At 57.8% G+C, this 25397-nt stretch overlaps 2 protein-coding genes across 4 annotated transcripts; both read left to right on the forward strand.

Moving 5' to 3' along the window:
- The first annotated feature begins 389 nt into the window (after positions 1-389).
- On the forward strand, positions 390-14800 carry CLPTM1L (CLPTM1 like). The gene is made up of 17 exons (XM_025451297.3): positions 390-604; positions 850-950; positions 2048-2237; positions 3569-3717; positions 4718-4796; positions 6918-7035; positions 7270-7364; positions 8143-8227; positions 9340-9443; positions 10360-10425; positions 11303-11353; positions 11913-11995; positions 12500-12534; positions 12974-13029; positions 13113-13157; positions 13835-13950; positions 14322-14800. The coding sequence occupies exons 1-17, from the start codon at positions 443-445 to the stop codon at positions 14404-14406; spliced, it is 1620 nt and encodes a 539-aa protein (XP_025307082.1). The 5' UTR covers positions 390-442; the 3' UTR covers positions 14407-14800.
- A 1484-nt stretch (positions 14801-16284) lies between these two features.
- On the forward strand, positions 16285-24947 carry LOC118353308 (uncharacterized). 3 transcript variants are annotated; one of them, XM_049105791.1, is made up of 4 exons: positions 16285-18583; positions 19841-23504; positions 24348-24540; positions 24680-24947. In XM_049105791.1, the coding sequence occupies exon 2, from the start codon at positions 20440-20442 to the stop codon at positions 21688-21690; it is 1251 nt and encodes a 416-aa protein (XP_048961748.1). In that variant the 5' UTR covers positions 16285-18583; positions 19841-20439; the 3' UTR covers positions 21691-23504; positions 24348-24540; positions 24680-24947. The 3 variants fall into 3 exon arrangements, with proteins under 3 accessions (XP_048961748.1, XP_048961747.1, XP_048961749.1); XM_049105790.1 differs by having other exon boundaries at positions 16285-23504; XM_049105792.1 differs by lacking the exon at positions 24348-24540 and having other exon boundaries at positions 16285-23504.
- Positions 24948-25397: the final 450 nt, after the last annotated feature.

Here is a 25397-nt window from a genome sequence, read left to right on the forward strand (position 1 = left end):
CGCCCGCACCCCGCGAGGCCCGCCAGGAGGCGTCCAGGAGGACGGCGCGGGCAGGAGACGTCACCAGCGTGCGACGCGCCCCGGACGCGAGCGTGCGTGCGTGCGTGCGTGTGCGACGTTTGTAGGACTGCGTTTCCCAGGGGGCCGCGCGGCCCGCCCACTTCCGGCGGGCGGCACGGGACCCGGAAGCGGCCGGCGGCCGGCGAATCCCGCGGCGACAGGTCTGCCGGAGGGCGGCAGGAGCATGCAGGGCGGCCGGCGGCCCGCGGCGCGCGGCGCGTTCGTTCCCCCGCGGCGGTGGCGGCGGCGCGCGGCGGCTGTCGCGTGAGCGGAGGCCGGAGCGGCCGGCAGCGCGCCGGGCGGGCGGCGGGGCCCGCGGCTGCGAGGCGGGCCGGGCGGGGCCGGGGAGGGCGCCGCGCTCGGCCCGGGGGGCGGCGGCGCCATGTGGAGCGGCCGCAGCTCCTTCACCAGCCTGGTGGTGGGCGTGTTCGTGGTGTACGTGGTGCACACCTGCTGGGTGATGTACGGCATCGTCTACACCCGGCCGTGCGCCCGCGACGGCAACTGCATCCAGCCCTACCTGGCGCGGAGGCCGAAGCTGCAGGTGAGCGCGGGGCGCGGCGGCGGCACGGCCCGGGGCGGGGGCGGGGGCCGGGGCGGGGGCCCCTGCGCGGTGTCGCTAGGCCACGCAGCTCTGGGAGCCCAGTCGGGGCTTTCTGCCGCCTGGCGCGGAGGTGGGACCTTTCCCTGTGGAGCGGGCAGCCAGGTCAGCCAGGTGGCCCTCCTTTCGGTGGGGAGCCCCTGGGCGCTGTTCCCTACCCGCTGACCCTGCCCCCGTGGCCCTTCCAGCTCAGTGTCTACACCACCACACGGTCCAACCTCGGTGCTGAGAACAACGTGGATCTGGTCCTGAACGTGGAAGACTTTGACGTGGAGTCAAAATTTGAGAAGTAAGAGGGTGGGCCTGGGGCCAGCCACCGGGTGAGCGGAGGGAAGGGTGGCGCCGCGTACACGGGGGTGCCGCGGAGAAGGGCCGTCAGTACTGGGCTGCCAGTGGTGGGACGCCTTCCCCGCGGCCCAGGGGGAACCGCCAGCCGCCGAGGAGGACTCTCCCACTCAGGAGGTAGCTCCACCAGGCGCTGGCCACGGGATGCACAGTTTCCAGCGATGAGCCAGGGGTGACCGTGGCCGCAGAAGGGTTGGCAGTTTCCCACAGCAGACAGCTAGCTGACGTAGCTCTTAGGTCTGCATACCGAGAAGAAATAGGGCAGAGGAGAAGGTTTTGTAGAAGACCATAGTTAAGGGAAATGTAAGTGTAGAGGCATAAATGCTAGAATACGCAGAGTGACTTTTAGAAGTTGTATTTGTTATATGGTCCCAGTTACAAGACTTTGCACGGATATGATTTAAAAAGCAACTTGCGGGGCACCTGGGTGGCTCAGCAGTTGAGCATCTGCCTTTGACTCCGGGCATGATCCAGCCCCGCATCAGGGTCCTTGCGGGGAGCCTGCTTCTCCCTCTGCCTGTGTGTCTGCCTCTCCCTGCCTCCCTCCCTCTCTTTCTCTCTCCCTCTCTCTCTCTTTCTGTTTCTCATAAATAAATAAAATCTTAAAAAGAAAAAAAAACAATTTGCTTGTCAACAAGGAGTCTGTATTTCCTCTAAGTGGCCAGGGAGGTGTCAGGAGTGACGGGATTGTAGAAGGCAGGTCCTCTGGCCAGCCTGCCCCGTGCAAGAGCCGCGGGAGACAGTGCAGTGCAGTGCTCAGGGACGCGGTGAGCTCAGGTCGGCTTCTGCCTGCCTGGCCACCGCAGCCCCGACATTGCTGAGCACCAAGAAACAGAGGCAGCAGTGCGGATATATGCGGTGCTCGGGTGTGTGAAAGCTGGTGCCAAGGATTTCATAAGTCCTGGCAGGGGGGTTTCAGTGGTAGTCTTTCTAATCTAAATTAGTTAGTTTGAAACCACATAACTTACAAAGATATTTGGATAGTCTGCCTTGTGTGTACAGGTGTTCGCAGTTAGAAAACGGTCATTTCTTTTGTTTTAGGACAGTTAATGTTTCTGTACCAAAGAAAACTAGAAACAACGGGACGTTGTATGCCTACATCTTCCTCCATCATGCTGGCATTCTCCCGTGGCATGACGGGAAGCAGGTGCACCTGGTGAGCCCACTGACGACCTACATGGTTCCCAAGCCAGAAGAGGTCAATCTGCTCACTGGGGAATCTGCTACGCAGGTGAGTGCATGAGGTCACTGACCGGATGAAGCCTGCGCTCTCCCCCCGTGGAATTCACACACACGTGTTTCTCCATGTGCAGTGTGTCTGGAACTGGACCAACCCCTAGAAAGTGAAGCAGTTTGACATAACAGGCGTGCATCCCTATTCTTCATCTAAATCACTTCCCCTGGGTTTGCAGATAAGTTTTGTGCCAAGTTAGTCACATACAGTTTAATCCAGTGATAGATTACTTCTCAGGCTCTGGGCCCCCTCCACCTGCAGGGAGCACGTGTGCGCCCCAGTGGGGTATGGGGCGTCCCTTCTGCAAGGCTCAGCCGCCGACCTTGGGTGGAGCCAGGAGACTCCCCGCACCATGTAAACAGCAGGCGGACTTTCCAGTGCTCACATTGTCCTTCACGATCATGAAAGAGGGACTTGAGTGGGACACGTTTTGTATCTCCATAGAACACTCCGTGTACAGGGAAACTAGAATTGTCTTGGGTGATTATTAACAAAGCTGTGCATAAAGCAGAGGAATTCTGGTGCTCAGGTCTGTGTGCAACAGAAGGTGAGGTCCTTTAGAAACGAGGAATGTGGCAGCTCCCCAGGGAGTGTCCGTGAGGCGCTCCATGCCGTGGCTACTTGCAAAGAGTCCCTCAGCTCCTTTTCATCAGGACAGTATGGCCCTGCCTCTCAGTGCCTTCCTGGGGCCTCAGGGTGGTGGACGTTAGGGGTGTGAAGGGCTCTCTGGAACATACAAACACCAAGTAAACATTTGCTATTAGTGTTACTTGGAAAACCGTTTCTAATGTAAGCTACTTTAGCTGAACCGCGGGTGTCTTTTTAGGTGGGACACACAGTAAATGACCCGATAGCACACGATGTGTCCATTAGATCTGGACGATGGCCCTGGCCTGCCTTGCTGACTAGCTCTGTGGAGGACGGAGGCCCAGCCCTGACCCCTGTCCTCCAGACGGCTTGCCAGACTTGGTCTGGGTGTGATCTCCTGAGTCTCGTTGCCAGCCACAGGGCTTAGTCCCAACTCCCCATGCCTCCTTCAAATGTCCCAGGACGCCCCCTACCTACTCAGGATTCCTGAGACGCAGGTCAGCCCAAAGACCTGAAGCGGGGTCAGCGTTGCGACGTAGCAGTCCTGTGGCTTGTGTTGAGGGAAGTGAGGGGTGTCCCTCTAGGGGAGCTGGCAGCTGCGGGTCCCTCCACACTGTGCAAGGCACTGCTTCCTGGTTGTGCCGTGTCAGTATGCGGTGGTGGCTCTCCAGACCGGGCCCAGGGACAGTGCCCCTCCTCCCAGCACCAGGCTCTTCTGCTGAGTCACTCCTTCCATTCAGCATCAGATAGAAGCAGAGAAGAAGCCACCGAGTGCCCTGGATGAGCCTGTTTCTCACTGGAGACCAAGACTAACACTGAATGTGATGGTGGACGACTTCGTCTTTGACGGGGCCTCCCTACCTGCTGACGTCCATCGGTACATGAAGATGTAAGTGCTGCTGGTCCCATCGGAGAGGCAGGGGTGGTGTTGACCTGCCCAGCCTCGAGCGTTGCTCCTTCATTCCTTGAGCTGGCAGCAAAGAGGTGATCCCAGTGTTGCGGAGGGTGGAGGAAGCCTGTGGGAGCCCAGCCTACCAGAATCCAGAAGCATGGGCCATGCCTGCATCTCCGAGCCTCCCTGGGATAAGAGGCCCACAGGGACTGCAGTGCTGCCTGGGGCACCCCCGAACCTTGTCCCTTTTCTTGAAGTAGTGCTGCACCCATTTGAGATTTGTGTTTTCTGCATACTGATTACTTCTGTCAGGATTCTGCATTTTGCTTTAACTTGTTTTGCTTACATTAACTTAAAAATCAGCATTGAGATCATTTTATGATGTTGGCACTATTTAAACATGAGTGTTAAGGTTGCATGACCAATTTAGACGGTCCTGCATCTCCATTCTTTGGGGAGCCTGCTATTACATTTACATGTGGTAGTGGTTGTGCGGCTCCTAGAAATGGCTGTGGAGACTTGTTTTCCTTCTTCACATGTCAGGGGTGACTGTGGGATTGTCACAAGAGTTTTTTCCTTTTTAAATTTTAAATGTCATTCTTGAATGTGTAACATAGTTTCACGATTAGATGCCTGAAAGGTACAAAAGGGTTAGGAGAAGTCCTCCACTCTTATTCTCTGGCCCTGGACTCCTCCCAAGTACAGAAGGCAGGTGGGTTTTTATTTCCATTGTCCCTCTGCATCCCTGGACCATCCGTGTCCCAGCCTAGGTGGGCTCGTCCCTCATGGACACCCTGAATGGTATTCTCTGACCACTGGGGTTTCACTCCCATGGCTGTGACTTCAGGGAGGAGCGGCTGCTTAGAGCCCTCTGCTTCCCTGGGGAAGGTGTGTCCTGAGACTCTGACCTGAGGCACATCCAGCATCTTGGCTACATCTGGTTTCTCTAATGGCGAAAGCATCCGTGGTGACCTTGAGAACTGCTTTGCTCCTCCAGGATCCAGCTAGGGAAGACCGTGCACTACCTCCCCATCCTGTTCATTGACCAGCTCAGCAATCGGGTGAAGGACCTCATGGTAAGCGTTGCTCCCTCTTGCCTGCCATGGCCCTGAGCTTGTGGCCACCCCCTTGGCCCTGCAAGGCCTCATCCACGGCAGCGTTTCTGACTTGGCAGGGGTGCACTCTGGGTTAGCCTCTGACTCCCTCCCTTTCAGCCCTGGTGCCCACTCTGCTGAAAGGATCTGGAAAGGTTCTGTATGTGGTGTATGGATGGCGGGTACGAAGAGCTCACGGGAGAGCCAAGTGTTGAAAACAGCTCACGAACATTGTTCCGTTGAACCCTGGTTGGGCTTGGAAGTGCAGAGCAGCTCAGAGAGGGCCCTGGGCAAACTGCCCCGTTTAGGGGTGGCCCCACATGGTATCGCCATCCACCTTGGATCCCTTGGGCCTTCCCCCCGCCCCCCGGGGGTGGCCCTGGCCAGGGCTGAGCGCAGGAGTGGAAGGGAGCTCGTACCCTGCCCCCAAGGGCGGATCGGAGGGTCAACGAAATAGCTGACTTCCAGGCAGTAACAAGGTGACTGTTCACACAGAAAGTAGCTTCTGCACCAGGCCCTGTGCCACACATTTCACAGACGGTCCGGCGCCCTGTCCCCAGGCCTTGTGGCAGGGTCACTGTTGTCTGTGTCCTGAGTCATTAAGGTTCACAGCTGAGCTCTCTGGCCTCATTGGGCAGAGCTGGACTGGGTGCCCTGCTCTGTTTCTCCTGGTCACTTCAGAGTCGTTTGTGGACATTTGCCAGGATGGGAGCCGTGCACTCAGCCAGTCTGGAGTAGATGAGACGCTCGAGCCACCCAGCGGTGAGCAGGAAAGGGGGCACCTGACCTGGGCTCGGCTCTTGGGCCCCCGCCCCAGCTCTGCTGCCTCCTGCTGGCTGAGGAGCTCAGAAATGACCGTCACTCTGCACCTTTGCTGATGGGCCTGTGCAGTCCCTAACTTGCGGGCTCCTGCACTGCCCTGGCCGGCTCCTGTACCTACAGGGCCCGTAGGCCAGAGCGGGCATTCACTGTTCCCTGCTGTTTTCTGGGGTGTTCTCTGGTGCTCTGTGCAGACCTGGGGCCACGCTGGTTCTGCCGAAGTGCCGGTCAGTGCTCTCTGGTCCCTGCTGCTGAGGCCCTGGTGCTGTCCTTCCAGGGGTGCAGGCTGTAAGGACAGGCTGGAGGCTGCGGGTGGACTCAGTGGTCTCCTGTGACATGGCGCTGCCACTCAGACACGAAAACAAGCACACAGGCAGCCAGTGGTCCTGCGTTGTCTTTTGGTGACATTAACACTTTGCGTCAGTGGGAGCTGTTTTCTGGAATGAACACCAGCTCTGGGGGACAGCTAGCTCTGGGGCTTAGGCAGGGGCATCCCTGGGATTGGGCCTGGGGTGCGCTGCCCTGGGTGGGGTGGCTCTGCACTTGGGCCCGGTGTCTGGTCTGTCCTGCTCCTGCATGCTCGGGTTGCTGGGCTGGTAACATCTGTGTTCACTGCCAGGGGTCTGCTGAGCAAGCAACAGGCAGTAGAATCAGCACTGGGTTATGTGGTGTTTGGGACGTGGTGCTCCTTGAGGGAGGGGGTCAGTGTGCCGGGGTGCCTCCCCCCGCAGCATCTGGGACCCGGCCGCCGCAGCCCACATGTGCCCCCAGAGCCTGTGATTTCCCTGAGGTGGCCCCCACCCACTCCCAGCAGCTCCTTGTGTCCACACGCACTAGGTCAAGGGTCCCATCTTCCTGAGGCTCTCTGTTGGCCCCATCCCCGGATGGGCTTGCCCAGCCCCACACCCTGCACTCGAGAGTCTCTGGAAGCCCTCGGCCCACGCTGGGTTTCCCCTTGTCTCTGGAGAGGTGTGGAGGCTCTAGTAGGCCCGTGCCTGGCTCATCTGCAAGAGCAGGTTCCTGGTGCGTCCTGGTGCCTCTCACGTCAAGGAGACAGGGACAGAGGGACGCACAGGCTTGGGGTGACTCAGAGAAGCTTTGAGCGCTTCATGAGGAGGAGCCCAGGCAGGGTGGAGGGTGAAGGGGAGGCAGGAACCACAGGTCAGGGAGCAGACGGTCGCTGCGAGGGGCCCGGGTGTGAAGTGTGAGGTTCTGTTGGGAAGGGACGGGTGGGCGGCCCCAGCCCTGGAGAGGGTGCCGTGTCACTGCTATCCTTCCCTCCAGGTCATAAACCGCTCTACCACGGAGCTGCCGCTCACCGTGTCCTATGACAAGATCTCGCTGGGGAGGCTGCGCTTCTGGATACACATGCAGGATGCCGTGTACTCCTTGCAGCAGTTCGGTGAGGCCGCTGGTCAACCGGGCCCTGGGGAGGGGTGTGACCTTGAGTTCCAAGGGCGGGAAGATTGAGCCTGTGCACTTCCTGCTGTGCTGGTTTAACCTAGGTCTCTTCAGAGTGTGAGCTCCAGCCTTCCCTGCTGAGTGTGGAGCTGTCAGCTGCGCGTGAGTGTGTGGTGTCTGTGGCGACAGGTGTCGCTGACCTTGCTTCTCTGGTGTGTTTCTCTTCCCTTCTCAGGATTTTCAGAGAAAGACGCTGATGAAGTCAAAGGCATTTTTGTCGACACCAACTTGTATTTCTTAGCATTGACCTTCTTTGTCGCAGCATTTCACGTGAGTGGTCATTGGGCTGGTGGCTCCATGGGCGCCTGCGGTCGTCAGCCAGGGGTCTGCGTGGTACGGCCCGGCCGCCCCACTTGGGGCCTCTCTCCCAGGTCAGAAGAGGGTGTCTGCACCTGGGGCCCTGACCGCCTGAACGACTTGGGGTTTTGTCTACTGGTCTTGGTGGCCATTTTGGAAAGAAATCTAAATTTCATGAGGTTGTTGAAGGACTTTGCGTTGTAGGCATTTTATTACATAATCTTACGTGATAATTTTAATATTAGAAATCTAGTCTTTCCTTGGAATTTTTCTTGTAACTGGTGAAAGAAAGCTGCCCGCCCCCCGCCCCACCCCGCCTGTCATAGCAGTGGTGCTGGATTTGGGGTCAGGCTGGGAAAGGGTGGGCGAGGTGGGCCACAGGGCAGGCATGGAAGCCCTACTGGAGCCCTCCCCAGTGCCTGCTGGGAAATGGTGGTGTTTATTAGAAGGCCAGTGTCTGTGACTGAGGCCGTGTATTTCTAAGGCAGATGCTCCAGGTAATAGCCAACCAACCGCACCTGGCAAGGGAAGTATCTGGACGTCCCTGTGGGTGTATGGCCGCAACTGCACTCAGAAGCTTTGCAGTTCCTGCATGGTAGACGGGGCATGAAGCCACGGGTTTCTGGGGCACCCGGTGTCCATCTGGAGTGTCCTTGGGATCCGAGTCCAGTGCACACCTGCAGTGTCACTTGGTGAAAAACACCCGTAGGAGCGACATAAGATGCAAATTGCTGTGCGCTTTTTTTTCCAGCTTCTGTTTGATTTCCTGGCCTTTAAAAATGACATCAGTTTCTGGAAAAAGAAGAAGAGCATGATTGGAATGTCCACCAAAGCAGGTAGATACTTTCTGGAGTTTTGGCCATTCTCAGGGCATATCTGCTATAGATAAAGACGCATTTAAGGTTTCTTCTGAAACATGAAGATTATGGTTATCCTGAAAGCTGCCAGCCAGGGGTCCTGCTCTTGTGGGAGGGGCGCCCATGTGTCTTGCACGCTTATAAGCTGGGGAGGGACTGTCTAGGTCACAGAGAACATCATGTAGGCCCATGACCGCAGACAGAGGATGGGGTGATGGAGGCCGGATGCCATGCCCTCCCTGGCGATGGCACAGATGCTGGACCTTGATGCCCATGTGTGTGTGGCTGCCAAGTATGTGTCTCAACAAAAGAGGCAGTTGTCTTTCTCCCATGGCAACAACGCGTACTGGGGTGGTGTAGGCTGCTTGGGTAGCCCTTTGTCATCTGTGTCTCAGATTCTGATGTCCTCAGAGTGGACGAGGGCCCCCACTGAGTTCTCCTGGCCCTTCTAGGGAGCAGGGGTAGGGGGATGCAGCAGATGGCTCTGGCTGTGTGTGGGCTGTAGGTCCCCGAAAATGTGCCATGGATGGCTGCTGGCATCCCCGCCCTCCGTAGGCACCCTGGTAGGCTTGGCTCTCTGCTTCTGTGAGAATCCCTGAGGAAGCGGTAGGGCAGGTCAGTGAGCCATAGCATCTCGTAAACTGTGGTCTTAGAAGGAGGTAATTAATTTATCGCAGAATTGGTGTGAAAGCAGGAAGAGGTGACATAAGAGTGCTGTGAAGCCAGTCCTAATTCCTGCCAGAACACGTACTATCCAAGTGCTTTCCACGTGCTTGTGTTTGCGAGTGCAGCACATACACATTTCTGTAGCTGAGGGAACTTTGTGTTCAGTGTCGCAGGACATTTGCACAACCACGCCTGCTCCACTCCAGTTTAGTGGACGGAGGGACTGAATTACCTGAGGCCTTGTGTACGTGGTTGTGGGGGGTGTGCGTGAGGGGTGGTGTGGGGCATACCTGTGATGGCGGGACATGAGTGTGCTGGGGGTGGTAGGTGGGGTTGGGGGGTGCAGGCAGGGGATGCATGGGGGTTCCGGGATGTGAATGGGGCACAGCCAGCCCTGCAGCACACACCCTGCTCCCTGTCCCCAGTGCTCTGGCGCTGCTTCAGCACAGTGGTCATCTTCCTGTTCCTGCTGGACGAGCAGACGAGCCTTCTGGTGCTTGTCCCTGCGGGTATTGGCGCCGCCATCGAGGTAAGCTGTTCAGCGTCCCCGGGCCTGCGCTTGGCACTGCGCCCAGCCCTGACACACGGGAGTGATACAGCCCCTGCATGCGCAGGGGCGGGGGCGGAGTGGCTCTTTGGTTTCTTGGGCGCCAGAGCCTGGCAGCTGGTGGTGCTGCCGCTGCTGTTAGAAAAACTCTCCGCCCCCACAGCCATCTGCGGCATGTACCGTAATGTGTTAGATGCAGAGCCGCCAGCTGGCGCTGTGCTGGCTGCTGTAGGAAGTGTGGACATGGTGCCCGGTGCCCAGGAGTGTGTCGCCGTGTGACAGCCTGGCTGTGTGGGGCTCAGAAGAGGGGTCCTGTGGGGCAGGCAGCTTGGGGCCAGGCCTGAGGACGGCAGAGGGGGCGGTGGGTCAGGATGTGCTCCTCTGGGCTCTGGCACTGCCCTGTTCCAGCCTGGGCCACAGCTGTGGTCCTGCGACCCTGCCTGTGGGTGCTGGCACACGTGGCAGTCGGGTCAGAGATGGCGCTTGGTCTGCCCGTCGAGCACTGATGGGGACCTTCCATACCCACTTGTCACGGTGCAGAAAGCCAGCTGAGAGGTGGCTGTGCTGTTAGTCCCACCTTGGTGAGGTGATGAGAAGGGGTGGGTCCTCTGGACGTGGGAGACGGCAGGACTTGGGGTGAGGCATGGGCCTCGCAGTGCCCACCAGGAAGAAGATTCTGGTGAACAGGAGGGAGGCAGGTGGGCTGGGAAGGGGGCCTAAGCCTGGGGAGGACAGCTGGGCTGAGTGCCGGCTTCCGTGGTACAGAGAGGAGGCGGGTGGAGGCTGAGAAGAGTGCTGGAGCTGGGCCAGTGGGGCTGTGGCCTGGCTCCTCCTGGTGGTGGGTTCTGGGCACTTCTGGTCTGAGGCTGAACATCTGTTTCTCGTTCTTTGTCATTAGCTCTGGAAGGTGAAAAAGGCCTTGAAGATGACCATTGTCTGGAGGGGCCTGAGACCTGAGTTCCAGGTGGGGGTTTCTGCTGTTGGGACTCTGTCCCCCCTCACAGCCCACCTCCTCCCGCCGCCTAATAGCCGGTGTGCTCATCCCAGAGCATCTGCTTGCATCTCCCTGCCGTGCTACAGTTAGATGCCATACTCAGGACTGGTGACCCTTGGCCACCTGGCTGACCTCTGGCTCATAGCAGCTCCCCAGCAGATGAATCGGTGGGAGCTCGCAGGTGGAGGCCCCTGGCAGGGCCTGTGTCCACTAGTGCTGCAGCCTGTATAGGCTCCCCCATCAGGCTGGGATGTGGGGGTGCCAGCTCCAGGCGCTCCACCCCCCACACACAGGCCATGTTGATGCTGCCAAGTACACTGTCCAAGCCGTGGTCCCGACCGACAGCCACTGCCTTGGGCTGACACTTGTACCCCGTGACAAGCCTTTGCTGTGCCTTCTGGGTAGACGAGGGCTGGGGTTGGCGTGAATTTGAGGCCTGTTCGTGTGCTGTGCTTTCGGCTGTGGGGGACCCTATCCAGGAGAAGTTCAGGGATCACGGGACCCCAGTTTTCCAGGTTCTAAACCATCAAGGACAGGACGTTGGTCCTGTGTAAAGTAGTTTGGTGACTGTACAGTCACTGATGTGAAAACAACACGGTGTGCAGAGGAAGCGCGTTTGCTATGGAAGCTAAGGGAATAGAGGTGGAGGGAGACAGCCTGGGGAGGGGACATGCAGAGGGACGTGCTTCTGCCCCACACAGCACACGCTGTGGCCCGTGGGTGGTTCTGATGGCGTGGGGAAGGATATGACTGAGGGTTGCCACCTGGGGTGAGCTTCACGCAGTTGGGCGGGGTGCGCCTGCCTGGAGTCCGGTCACTAACAGGATTGTGTTGAATTCTGTGACAGTTTGGCACTTACAGCGAATCCGAGAGGAAGACGGAGGAGTATGACACTCAGGTAGGCAGCAGGGGTGGATTGGGGCGGGTTGGTGGCTGAGGGTGACGCGCCCTCGGCAGAGGTTCCCAACATGGGAAAGGCCCCAGGGCGTCTCCACATCACAGTTGCTGTGATCTCACATTGTGTCCCTGGGACTCTGGTGACCTCTGCTCACCTGAGGCTTCCCCCACCCCCACTGCTGTGGGCATGGCTGCAGCTACCCATTTGCTGGGGTATGCTTCCTGCCTGTATGCATTGGGGCTCTACTGGATCCCCATGGAGCTCCAGAGAAGCGGGTCCCCAAAGGTGCTGGCACACGGCCCAGGAGGGCTGTGCACCTTCGTCCTCCTTGGCCCCTTTGTTGGTCTGCCGTAGGCTGCGGGGCTTTCCCCAGCCAGAGGGATGCTGTTGAGAACGTCCACATGCATCTGGCCGCCCCGCTGGCCCTGTGTGTTCTCTGGGCGTGCGCTGGCCCAGCACCACGCACATCCACTTCCCTGGAGTTGGGCCCGGGTGCCCTTTAGGCTTGTTTTCCCCATTGCAAGTCGGTTCCTCATGGAGGTTACCTGTTCCCCGGCAGGCCATGAAGTACTTGTCTTACCTGCTCTACCCCCTGTGCATTGGGGGCGCCGTCTACTCCCTGCTGAACATCAAGTATAAGAGGTAGGATGTTGCCAAGCCTGACGCCATGGCACCTGTACCCAGGATGCCCCTCGGCCTCCGTCCTGGGCCTGCCCACCTCTGCCTCCTGTTACTTGCTGTGTGGACCATGGCAGGGCCTCCCCTGGGGGGACCTTAAGACCAAGAACACAGCCTGCAGTGAGGGCACTGAGCCCCGGGTGGGCCCCTGGTGTCCTGGACTAAGGCAGATGCATCAAACAAGGGGGAGCTGGCTGAGGCCACATGGCCGCTGCATTCAGGGCATAGGGACCCGGTGCAGATGCGACCCCAAGGGCTGGACCCCAGGACTTTGAGTTGTCAGAGTTCTGATGGAAACCGCCTGGCAGCGCAGGTCTCTGGCCGCCACCTGGTGCTTGTGCTCCAGGGGACGGGCTGTCCTTGCAGGTGCTCGGGTGCTTCCACGACCGTGCAGCTGGCCAGGGGGACAGGCACCGAAGGACAGGGGCTGTGGGACCTGGCGCACTGACCGTGGTCTTTCTCTTGCAGCTGGTACTCTTGGCTGATCAACAGCTTCGTCAATGGTGAGTGGTGGGCTTCAGTCTCACCAACAGCATCTCAGCAGGTTCCTTGTGGCTCCTCCACATGACCCCGTGTGGTTTGAGGTTGTGCAGGCAGGACCTCTCCTGCAGCTCATGCTCTGGGGGCCCCCAGACACCTGGTTTGTCTGCAGGAGCCCCACTCGGGCTGCCTGGGCCATAGAGTCCTGGGCTGTGTGTTTTCTCGTTGAAATGGTTCAGGGCCAGGACATGACCCTGTGTACACACACTCCCTGAGGCCACGCCATGAGCTCTGCGCACGGGCATCTGGCCGCCCTGACAGGCCTGGGTTCTCTGGGCGGCTGAGGGCCTGGTGCAGGCTGCACAGGAGGGTGTCCTGGAGGTGGGAGTGGCTCTGAGTTGCAGGGCAGCAGCCCTCCTGCCCAAATGCCGCAGTTGCCCCAGCCTGCTGTCTGTCCTCCAGGGGTGTACGCGTTCGGCTTCCTGTTCATGCTGCCTCAGCTCTTCGTGAACTACAAGGTAAGACTGTGGTCTGTCCACACGCTCGCCTTTGTCTCCTGCGCGGCCATTCTCTGATCTGCTGCGTCTCTCCTGTCCTACAGATGAAGTCGGTGGCTCACCTACCCTGGAAGGCCTTCACCTACAAGGTCAGTGCCAGCCTGGGGCCCCCTCAGTGCTTACACGGCCATCGAGTGGCACATTGCAGTGGTGGGGGGTCTCCTCTTGAGTCATGTGCACCGTGGTGACGACTTAAGGACGGTGGTTCTCTGATGTCTCAGCAGTCGAAGACGTCTTCCTGAATTAAAAACCATGTTCTTTTTGGTGATGTGTATCAGTGCGCAGACCAGACCCTGCCCCCAAGGGCTGTGTCCACACAGATGCCCCAGCTGTCCTGCCCTGGGGGTTGTCCTGGTGCATCCACACACATGGAGCTTGGGCCCATGTGGCCTCTCATGCTCGTTGAGCAGTTTTCATGGGAGGTTGGGTTAAGATGTGTTGTTCCATTTTGTGAAATAAAATGACCGGTTCTGAGGAGCAGGGACGCTTGCATGTTCCTGGCCCATGTTTGCAGGGCAGCCCTCCCTGGGCATCACGGGCTGAGCAGACCCGGGGCGTGCACTGCGAGGCAGGCGTCTGCATTGCTGCACTTGCGCCTGCCTGTCTGGTGTTGCTGGGACACTCGAGGCCACACGTTGGTGTGTACCGAGCAGCCATTTGCAGTCAGTGACGAGGGTGACTGGGGCACAGGTGCTGGGGCAGGTGTCTTCCAAAGAGCCCAACGGCCCGTGATCTTACCTTCCCCCTATCCCATCCCGCCTGGCAGGCATTCAACACCTTCATCGATGACGTCTTTGCCTTCATCATCACCATGCCCACCTCCCACCGGCTGGCATGCTTCAGGGACGACGTGGTGTTCCTCGTATACCTTTACCAGCGATGGTGAGTATGGCAGGCGCCTGTGCTGCTCATCCCATGGGGAGGGAGGCAGTGTGCTGATGGAAGGGACTGCCCCCATCTCCTGGTTGAGAAGAGCTGGTCTCCATGGCTGCGTGAGCCGGCCCCAGGCGTGTCCCCGCGTTCCTCACCAGCTCTGTCTGGCCGAGTGCAGAGGGAGACGGTGCAGAGCTGTGTGCCCAGCAGGCAGGGACAGGGGACCTATCCAGACCAGCTTTGAGCACAGAGCTCTGTCCTGATGGTACAAACACATGAACAACAATAGACGGGCACGAGGGGACCCCAGAGCCCCTGTCCCACGGTGGCTGGGGTCAATGGGTCCTCATCGCTGACCCCATGGGCCCCCATCCTTGCAGGCTTTATCCCGTGGATAAGAGCAGGGTGAATGAGTTCGGGGAGTCATATGAGGAGAAGCCCCAGCGGAGGCCCCACGCAGACTAAGTCCCGCCTGGGCCATGTGGCGTCGGCCCCTGGGCAGCGGAGCTGGGCTGTCGGCTGAGTGTTTTCGGAGGCCTCTGACGGGGTTCCCTGGACATTACATCTTCTGCGTTGCCAAAACCTGAACGTTTCCCGTTACCTCCTGAGTCCCTTGGCACTGTGTTTGAAAGGGGCCCCCGCGGGCAGACACCCACCCCTGCACCACGCAGGAGGGCCCAGGCCCGGCCAGTGCGCGGTGTCTGCGAGCGCTCCCTACGCACTCAAGAGGCTCTTTAAATCTATTCCTTAGAGACTGGGATCAAATGGCTTTTTTCCTTTTTGTTTAAAATTTGAGTATTTTAAAAGCTTAATGTACGTATGTTTCTATTTTAAAATAAATTTCTCTGGCTGTAACGTTTTCCTGGCCTGGTATGACGCAGAGGGCGTCTCTGCTGCTTCACTTTTCCCATTCTCGAAAATGCATGTGTGAGGCGGGTTCATTCACATGCTTGTGAATGATCCACAGCCCTCGGATCACAAACGTGCTGGTACCTGGTATTGGATTCGTGGCACAGCCACCGGCGGTCAGGCAGGTGGTGTGTTTCCAGAAATGCCCCGCGTCAGGGCACAGAGGAGCAGAGTGGGCTCCTCCCAGGTAGGAGGTGGGGCCGACCCCGATCCGTGTCTGCAGGAGGCCTGCACTCAGGAGCACGCGTCCTTCCTGCCTATCCCCACACATCTGCCACACACGCTGTCGCTGGGTTCCATTCACAGTGGAAATCACATGTGTGTGCCTCTTAGCCTGCAGCCCAGGTTTGTGTGCCACACACAGTGAGCCCAACGGGAAACACTTCGGTCAAAGTTTACCCTCACTTGGTTTCAGAAAGGTGAGCACACAGTGTCCTCTGGACTTCTCCCCTGCTTGCCGTATCCAGCCACTGAGTCGGGTGCAGACGTCTCAGCCTGGGGCAGGGGGCACAGCACGGGGGGCGCTGGCTGCATCTTCAGTGAGGACGTCAGGGCGTCCAGCTCCACGTGTGCATTACAGGGGAGGGTCAGAAGGGGGGAAGGGCAGGGGGTGGGGGCCCTGCACGTCCCAGACAGCACCTCTGAGTGGGTGACACCAATACAGACGCGTGTCCTCTGGTCTCCCGCTTAGGTGTGGGCAGGTGAGTCCCGGGCCCCTCCCTGTGCACCTGCCTCTCCAGCCTGCTCCTCCCACCCGCCCCTCACCCTGCACCTGGCCTCCTGCCTCCCACAGAAGGCCCCTGGGGAGGGAGGGGCGTCAGGCCCGGGCTCTGTGGTGCCCCCGTCAGCCTGCATTCTTTGTGAGGATCCCAGCAGAGTGACAGTGGAGCGGGCAGCTCTCAGTGACTCGCACAGTCCACACTCGGGACCCACCACCAGGTCGGGTTCCCCTCATCCCTCCTAGCTGGTCGTCTGCAGAAGCCATGTGGCGACCTTCATGCCCGTGGCCCCCAAGCCTGTTCTCACACCACCCAGAGCCCCCTTGGACCGTTGGTCCCTGGCTTCTGGGGCTCAGAATCTCCCTGCCTCCAGCACCCCTGTCCCGTGTGGCATTCCAGTGCACGGAGAAGCCACACTTCAGTGACTGGACGGACGTCAGGGCTCCATCCACCTTGGTGTTAGGTGTGTGTGTGTGTGTGTGTGTGTGTGTGTGTGTGTGTGTCTCCATGGGAGTCAGCGGTAGGTTCCATGGGGCCACACTCCGGTGGAGCACAAGCTGCTGGCGTTAGTGGAGCTGGCACCCCCATGCAGGATCCAGCACTGCCCAGACCCCCCACCCCAGGGCTTCCCACCCTGCCCCACCCCCAGCCAGGGTACCCCCACACCACACCACACCCACCCCCAGGGCTCCCCACACCCCCCCAGCACCACCCCAGGGCCCCCCACACTCATGTTCCCACCTGGTGTGCATGCAGGGAGACCCTACAGAGGCCTGGATTTGCATTTCACTGACAACTAATGGTGCTGAATATCTTCATATTCTTTCTGACCATTTCGACACCGTTTTTGGATGAAGGACCTGTTTTCTTCTATTTCCCTGGTCATGCTGCATTTCTGATTGCACTCGTGTCGGGCTTGCTGGCCAACGTGACTTAGCCACGTAAGCCAGGAGGACTGTGCACCCCGTTTTCTTTTCTTGAAAACATTCCTGATGTGGCCTCTGGAGCAGCTGGGCCTGCAGTTTCCTGGTTTCCTTGCTGGGACTTTTGCTTCTGCTGCTGCTGCTGAATTTCTGTAGCTTTTATGGTGAAAGTACTTGAAAACCTGTAGTTTTGCTTATTTGAACAATTTGTCCATTTCACATAAAGTTGCTCCTCATAGCTCCTCATAGCCTCGGGCCCTGGAGGTCGGGATGTGAATTTTGCAGGGAGGTGGTTTTAGTTCCTAACTACTCCTTACGTGGTTGTCTTTTCTTCTGAGTCCATCTGCGTTGGTCAGTTTTATCGTTATTGTTTCAGAAAGAGTAAAAGTTTAGCTGTGTTCATTGATTATATTTTATTTTCTCCTTCACTGATTTCTGCACAGGTCTTTTATTCCTTATTTCTTTTTACACATATTGGATCTATTTTGAGGTCCTCTTTCCTACTTTTGGAGATGGTTAATTGGCTCATTAATTTTCAGCCTCTTTGTTTTTCAAACAAGACTTTAACGTTGTGTTTTAGGAGCTTCTACTTCTAGATGAGGAGAAGCATCGGGTGGGGTTTACGTTCCCGTCCAGTGTGAAATGACCATCCTGAAGCCCCCAAGCATCAGATGTGGACAGAGGCCAGGACAGGGGCGCCATGCACTGCACCCTAGCGTGCCCTAGGATGAGGCATGGCTGGGCATCTGGGGGCGCACAGTGACCAGAGTCCTGAGGGCTGGAGCAGGAGGAAGCTCGGAGACCAGCACGGGCCCCTGAGTGTCCAGCAGGTTACTAATTGGTGCGTGTGCATCAGGAAATGGTACACATTCAAGTGGGAGCCACCGGGAAGGATGTGAAGAAATGACCCCTGGAGCTCACACATGAACAGGAGGCTCCGGCCGCAGCATGCACAGGGGAAAAACTTCGCCACATACCAAGCCCTGCTTTGGTCCCACCAACAAAGCTTAAAGACGAGATCCAAAAGGGTTAAGTTCTTTCTAAAGACTTCATGTTTCTGGAAGAAGCTAAAAGATGCCCTTCACCCAACAAGGTGAAATTCATAATATCTGCACCCAAATTACACACCTACAGAGAAGCAAGGAGATGCAATCAGTGCTGAGAAACACCAGTCACCTAGAACCTACCCCATTAGAAATGAGGACAGGATATGGAAGCAGGTGTTACACTGACTGCACATCCATGCAGCCAGGGGAGCGGGGGGCGGGGGAGACTGGAAGATCCCTGCAGAAGAAGAGACTAACGAGCTTAAGACAGCAAGCGTGTGAACAAAACACAGTGAGGAGAAACAAGGAAACTCTAAGCCGCAGGGACTCAGGGGGCATGTGTGTGTCGGGGCGTGCTGGGGAGGCCTTTGAAGAAATGTCTGATGACTGGTCGGGTTTGATTAAAATGTATATAAACCACAGATTCAAGAAGTATGACAAAAACCACGCCCAAGACACAGGAGGAAAACTAAAAGGTAAGCCCCAAATTACTGATTTGTGGGCATCTGGGGGGCTCAGTGGGTGTACATCTGCCTTCAGCTCAGGTCGTGATCCCAGGGTCCTGGAGTCGAGGCCCGAGTCAGGCTCCCTGCTCAGGGGAAGTCCACTCCTTCCTCTCCTTCTGCCCCACTCCCCCTGTTCTCTGTCTCTCCCTCTCTCAAATAAATAAATAAAATATTTTTTAAAAAATCAAATTCCTGACTTATAACAAAGAGAAAAGTCTGTAAAGTAGCCAGAGTAAAAACACATATGACATCCAAAAGAACGGCTACAACAAATGATACAGGAGATTTCTCATAAGAAACCATTCTAGTCAAGGATCTCTTCAAAATACTGAAAGGAAAAGAGGAAAACAACGTTACCAAATCCTTTACCCGATGGAAATATATTTCAAAATATGTTTACAAACTAAGGACTTTCGCAGACCTACAAAAGCTGAACTACTCGCAGCACACCTGCTGTACAAGAAGTGTTCAGAGGAATCCTCCAGCAGCAGATGGAAATCCAGCCCACGCAGGAATGAGACCAGCAATGGTCACTGTGGGTAAGTACGGGGACTGGTTTTCTTATCACTTAAATCACTTAAAAGACAGCACACCACTTAACGCTGGAATAATTACAATGTTTTGCAAGGTCCCTGACATGTGGACAGTGCAGGAGTGAGGGGGAGCTGCGCAAGGCTGCTGTCGCAGGTTCTCAGGCCGGGGTGGGAACAGGTGGCCAGAGACAGGATCAGGATAGACACGTGTGCTGTAAGCCCTGCGGCGACCTCCAAAACAGACTGCCACTACTCTTAGGCCAACGAAGGAGATAATACCATTGACTAAAAATACTCGATGCAAGAGAAGGCAGGAAAATGGGAGCAGAGAACAAGGGCGGTGGGATGAGCAGAGAGCCAGCAGTGACTGGATCTACAGCTGTCCCAGCAGTAAGTGTGTTAAATGTAAATGATGCAAACAACCCAACTAAAGGGCAGAGACCGCCAGACCGAATGCAGAGCCAGGCTGGCTGTGTGCCACATGGAAGCAGCCCTGGAAATACGAGGGCAGAGGCGGCACGCACCAGGCTAACACTCACTAAGATGACCGGGACCCATGATATCAAGAAAGTAGATTCTGGAGAAAGGCTATTACCTGAAATAAAACCTCTTCCTCCACATAAAGATAAAACAAGTCCATGAAAAGGACATAACAACCCTGAACATGTACGCGCTCGGCATCAGAGCTTCAACATACATCGGGCCAGAGTCGTTAGGACTAGTCCTGCAAGGAACCTGTGTCCTTTGGTTGTTGTTGTTTTTTTTAATTTTTATTTATTTATGATAGTCACAGAGAGAGAGAGAGAGAGAGGCAGAGACACAGGAGGAGGGAGAAGCAGGCTCCATGCACCGGGAGCCCGACGTGGGATTCGATCCCGGGTCTCCAGGATCGCGCCCTGGGCCAAAGGCAGGCGCCAAACCGCTGCGCCACCCAGGGATCCCACCTGTGTCCTTTGGGACCGAGGGGCAAGAACCGGGACACAGAGCGGTCTGCAGGAGACCCGCGGACCCTGCACCCGGAAGCAGAGGAAGCAGAGCACATGCCTTCTCAGGAATGAGGAGGGCTTCACAAGGAAGGCCGAATTCGGAGCCACGACACAGGCCCAAAGGAACATGGGGGGTTCCGGGCAGACACTGTCTGCAGCCTCCACAGAGCTAAGTTAGAGGCCGAAACACAAAGACCCTGGGAAAGCGTCCAGAACAAGACGGAAATTAGCAAGTATTTTGAACTGAATGAAGATGAAGTTTGTGATATTTTGACAGTGAGATGGAAGCATGGCTGAAGCTGCATGTGCAAGGATGGTCCCGGAGCTAAAACCTAGAACACACGGGTCTCCATGTCCTCAACCTCCACTGCAAGAAACCAAGAGAGCAAACGAAACCCCAAGAAGGTAGGACAATATGATAAATACCAATGCAGCAAAGGTAATTCAGAGGAGTAACGAACCCAAGCCTTGTCCTTTGAGGGGATGGGTCCCCTGAGGTACCCGGTAGCCGGGTCATGATGGGGTAAGGGGACCGCGCCCGAAGACCCACACACGCCTACAGAATGACCGCAGTCTGCGCAGTGCTGGGCCCATATCATCACCCATCGGGACGAAGGCGCAAACCGCCAGTCCACGCAGGAAGAGCCGGTCCCCCGGAGAGCCTTCCACTTCTGGAAAACACTGAACCATAGTTAAAACCTTCCCCAAGGAAGGAGCAGAGCAGGAAGCCTGCTGGGTGGATTGCAGCTGACCCCGTGGAAGGACGAGCAACAGCACCACACGGAGCGTCCGGAAACCCACGGACGCCGGCCTGGCCATGGCGTCAGAGACGCTGGGGGATAACTGCAGAGCACCTGCCCCCGCCCCCGGCCCCACATGGGCACCCACCGTCCTGGGACACCAGCTCCCCTCCCGCACCTGCCGTTCACCCATGGGTCTTTCCTGCGTCACAGACCTTCCCTCCCTGAGTCCTTCAAGATTTGTCTAGATGACAATGTCCCAGCGCCCCTCATCCTTGGGGGACAGCTGTTTCCTAGGGGCCCAGCCCCAGACGGTCGGGGTGTCCTCGCCGGGTTGTGGCCATGCCGCGTGGCTGGTCCCTATGTCCACTCTGCTGGGATGTCCATGTTGTCCCCCAGCAACAGGGAAGGCCAGGCGGTCTGTCCCCCCAAGCATGTCTCCCTGTCTCCCACGCTCGCCCTGTCCCCCCTGCCGGGCCGTGGTCTGTCCGGAGCCCAGAACCTCTGCCTGTCCTCAGACCCCGCTCTCGGGCCGCTCTGTGCTCTGCTTCCCTCCGTTTGTCCCTCTGCTACTTCCTTCTTGCTGAACCTGTCCTCAAGGCGCCTATGGCTCCACATGTTGTACGTGAGCCCCGTGAGCCCTGTGGGCACCATCCCTCTTGCCCCCCCACCCCGGGTGCAGGAAACAGTGTGCGCTAGGTTACCCAATGCGCAGTTGTGCCTGTGCGGTTGGTTGTTGGACAGCTCCCGCGTGCCCTCACTACGGAGTGCCTGGAGGTGTTTGGGGCATGGCGGGAATCCTGAAGCCCAGGATGTCGGTGGCCCCTTCCTGGGGGAACTGGCGCTTGTGCCATTTGCGTCTGCAGGAGCCAGTGTCTCCACGGACATGAGGCGGGTCTTCCCAGGGCCCCATAGTCACACAGAGGAGCAGATACAGGGCCCAGAGACACCAGATACAGTAACTGGTGAAAGCCAGAGCGAAGGGTCTGGATTCAAGTCCAGAAGCTGCCAGCAGCCTCAGCAAGTGCTCACGGGATGTGCCTCGCTCGCACCTGTTCTGAAAGTCATTGTGGCCGCCGCCGGGAGAAGGTGGCTGGCAGGACAGGAAGCCACAGCCAGGAAAAGACACAAGGACACCTGGACCCACGCCCCCCGTCTTTCTCCTGCGGAGAGGTGTCTGTGCAGGGCGGGAATCCAAGTGCCTCTTTGTAAAGTGCAGACGCCCTGGCTCTGCCCTCCTCACCTCCTGCCCCACCTGTGCCCGGGAACCAGCGGGGCCCGGTCCCTGAGCACCCGTGTCCTTGGAGAGGCCCTCACCACCAGGACCCAGGACATGAGTGGGCACGTGCTGTTCACAAAAGTAGAGATTAAGGACTTAATTCTATAAGTAAATTCCACCTTTCAGCCTCCAAGTGGGTCAATTTATCTTAAGATTTTCTTAAATTTCATCAAATAAGTTGCAAGAATGCAGAAATCCAGAGGCGCACAGGCAACCGGAGCTGAGCTGTGTTTGCCGAGATGCGAGGACCAAATACCCTCACTTGGAGGGATTTAAGCCGTAAGCACCTTTTATTGGTTTTCATTAGGTGGTTGAGGGCAAGAGAAAGGACACAGCGAGGCGGATGCAGTCGGGATGGATTAATGTGGTGGCACCACCAGGGGAGGAGGTGAAAGGCCTCACCCACCGGGGAGGGGGACGCACACCTGTTCCCCCCGGCGCTGCCAGTCTTCCTGACCTGAGGGCCATTTCCTGAGGCCCCTGCCCCAGCCCGCTGCCCTCTCTCCTGACCTCACCCAGCACCCAAGCCAGCCGTGCACATGGGGGACCCTGGCCTGGCGCCAGAGAACCTGGGTTTGTGTCCTGGCTCTGCCCCAGGGGATCGAGGTTTCCAGGAAGCCCCCACCCTGAACCTGACAGGACGATGATACTCGTCCACCTACTTCCTGAGGGGCTCAGAGGTCATGCCCTCAGGTGGGAAATCCCGCCGACCAGGACCATTCTTCCCACTGCTGTCTGTCCCCAGCATGAGGGCACAGAGCAGCCACTGTTTTCTCTGCTCACAGACACCCACCTGGTAGAATGAGGCTCAGGAAATAAAGAGGGGGCTGCTTTCAGCCCCAGGTTGGGGTGACAGGAGCAGCTGGAACCAGGGGCCAGGAAGATGCAGCCCGGCCTCACAACTCCACAGACGTGGGGCTTCACCCCCGCCATGGCCGTGCATGCCCTCGCGGGACACTGTGTAGTGTCCAGAGGGGTCGCCTCCCCATGACAGGGCGCCGTCCTTCCCCTGCAGGGGGCTGGGCCGTGGGGCACTGGGGTACGTGTCTGCGGCTGAGCTGACCCGTAGACGGGGCTCCCACCTGAGCCACACGCTGTTCCCTCTGCCTCTGTCTGCCTGGAGGGGTGGTCTGGCCCAGACGGCCTCGTTTCACACCACTGGTTTGTGAGGTGCTACAGATTTCAGTTCCCATGGTGACCCTGTGATAAAGTATTGGCAAGGACCTTGTCAATCTCTGAGGATAATTTTCCTCACACACAACAATCCCCCTCCCAGAGGGGATCTGTGGAGGCTTTGGGGTCCCGGGGTGTCACCCATGTTGCTTCCAGAAACACCCCATAAGACCTAGGTCCCTAAACCTGCCCTCCACACCCCCTCCCTTCAATCGTGCGTGGTCTGAAGGACAGGGCTCCTCCCATGACTCGTTGTCTATGCTCCCTGAGCCTGAACCTGCCACAGGATCCTCTCCTGGCCCCGGGGTCACAGCCTCCCGGGCACCCCATCCTGGCCGTATCCCTGGCAGCATGCGGACAGTACTGAAGCCCGTCCCATGCACACCCCACCAGAGGCTACAGTAAGAGCCAGCGAGGCCGGCACTGCTGGGAGGGCCCAGGGCAGCAGGAGCCCTAGTGGTGTCCGCCAGAACAGAAGTCAGCACCACCCTCCTTACAGTGTGACCTGGCCGTGGCACTCCTGCTGGACCTTCATCCAGGAACAGGACAACTGACATAATGAGGCACAGAATCCTGTGTACAAACATCCACAGCAGCTTTCTGTGTCACAGCCCCACAGTGCAAACATCCCCAATGTCCCCTGCCAGGCGTGTGGTCCTGTCCACCGTGCAGCCGCAGCACCGACTGGGTGCAGCTTCCAGATGGGAAGCAGCAGACTGCTGGCCCCACAGGAGGATGCCGAGCAGAAGGTCAGTGTCCGTGGGTCCTATGTGCTGTGACTCCATTTATCTCCCCACAATGACAATTTCCCTGGTCAGGGGCTCAGGTTCTGGGCTGGGGGGGCATAAGCATGGGGGACCCTGAGGCCAGGGGCACCACCCACGGCCAGAGCCGTGCTGGTCATGCCGATCCACATAGGCAGGGAGAGGACACGAGCCCCCGACACACACTGGGCCAGGCTTGGTGCGCTGGTTCTGGCCAAGGGTCCCCGCGCTCCAGGAGGTCACCCGCTGGGGACACCAGGAGAGGGTCCTGCAGGCAGAGCCAATCAGCAGCTGTATTCCTATCACACTGAGGTTGAGGGCTGAGGGCCACCCAAGGATGCCGCATCCTAGCCCTGGAACCTGGGGATGTGGCCTCGCCTGGCAAGAGGGACTTTTTGGTTGGGATTTCTTGAGGGTCAAAGTTAGGGGGATGCAGACTGACACAGAGGCTGGCTTCAGAGCAGCTGGGAGGGTGCAGCGTGAAGGCCTTTCCAAGGGGGCAGGGGCCAGCGGGGGACCCCTGTTGGCAAGGCCACGCTGTGGGCCCCACTTCTCTCTCATGCTGTTGTGAACAGCTGTCACAGACAGTGGCTCGCAGGTCACTGACCGCTCACATTGGGCTGTTCACGTGGGCAGTGGCCTGGCTACGGACCGCTGTTTGGAGTCGACCTGTGTGTTTGCTGGGGGTTGGGGAGGGTGCCCAGCCAGCTCTTGTATTCTAGCTCAAGCCAACAACATCAATTTTTTCCTGGAACACTTTTCACATTCATGACGCCGTGATTTCATTTTTTTTTTAATTTTTTTTAAGCTTTTATTTATTTATGATAGGCACACAGTGAGAGAGAGAGAGGCAGAGACACAGGCAGAGGGAGAAGCAGGCTCCATGCACCGGGACCCCGACGTGGGACTCGATCCCAGGTCTCCAGCACCGCGCCCTGGGCCAAAGGCAGGCGCCAAACCGCTGCGCCACCCAGGGATCCCGACGCCGTGATTTCAGACTATCACCCACTTCCTGAAACAGGTGATGGAGGAGATGAAGGGCTTCGTTCAGGCTGGGGGAACCCCCCCCCCGCCATCAGCACAGTATCAGTCCCACGTGTCCTTCTCTGCCTTGGTTTCTCCTGTTCCTCTTTTTCTAAAAACTGATGTTTTCTGACCAGGTTTCTCCAGGTGAATCTGAGTAACTTTGTTGGAAAAGAACACATTTCCCCAGACAGTCGCAAAACCTCCAGTGGCCGAAGTGAGTGGTTCTCCATCCCGGCCCTGGAGACCACGGTGCGCCTCGGTGGAACTCTGTCTAGAAGGGCGACACGTAATCCGAGTGTTACAGGAAGGGGCAGACCGCCAGCGCCATGAATATGGAAGCCCGGCCACCAAGAGGGTGCAAGGGGCCTGTCGAAATGCTAGGGCCATGAATAAAAGCAATTTCCTGACCACGTACGTTGCCAAAGGTTAACATTTGTGCAGCCGTCCAGTGTTTGCTGAGCTCAGGGGCATTGTCCCCGGGAGCCTCCTGAGACCCACAAGAGCCTGTTTCTCAGCAATTCAAACTTGAACGCGTCTGCGTTTGCATGGTCTCATTAGGGTGGCTCCTCTGGGTGTCCTGTTCAAGCGTCATGACGAACACTGTCACAACTGTCTCCCTGGGTCTGGGGTGGGGGGTCTGCATTGTAGTGCAGAGGCTCTGCACTGGGCGGGAAGGGTCTGTGAGGTCCCCTGACCCGTCCAGTCCCACCGCCAGCCTGCCCTGGGGCCTGAGCACGAGGGCAGCTGGGAGCGGCTGAGAGGAGCCTGCACAGGGTGCCACCAAGCCCTGTGGCTCCCATTTCTGCCCTCCTTTCGTGGACTGTGGTTAGGAGGGAGCTGAGTGGGGTTTTT

The sequence above is a fragment of the Canis lupus genome, chromosome 34 (genome assembly GCF_003254725.2).
Source record: "Canis lupus dingo isolate Sandy chromosome 34, ASM325472v2, whole genome shotgun sequence".
In the NCBI taxonomy this organism is placed as follows: Eukaryota; Metazoa; Chordata; class Mammalia; order Carnivora; family Canidae; genus Canis; species Canis lupus.

Coding starts and splice junctions, on each gene's coding strand:
- CLPTM1L (XM_025451297.3), top strand. CDS start 443: ATGTGGAGCGGCCGCAGCTCCTTCACCAGCCTGGTGGTGGGCGTGTTC. Junction 3,718..4,717: donor GTCCATCGGTACATGAAGAT/GTAAGTGCTGCT, acceptor TTGCTCCTCCAG/GATCCAGCTAGGGAAGACCG. Junction 8,228..9,339: donor TGGAATGTCCACCAAAGCAG/GTAGATACTTTC, acceptor CCCTGTCCCCAG/TGCTCTGGCGCTGCTTCAGC.
- LOC118353308 (XM_049105790.1), top strand. CDS start 20,440: ATGGGCACCCACCGTCCTGGGACACCAGCTCCCCTCCCGCACCTGCCG.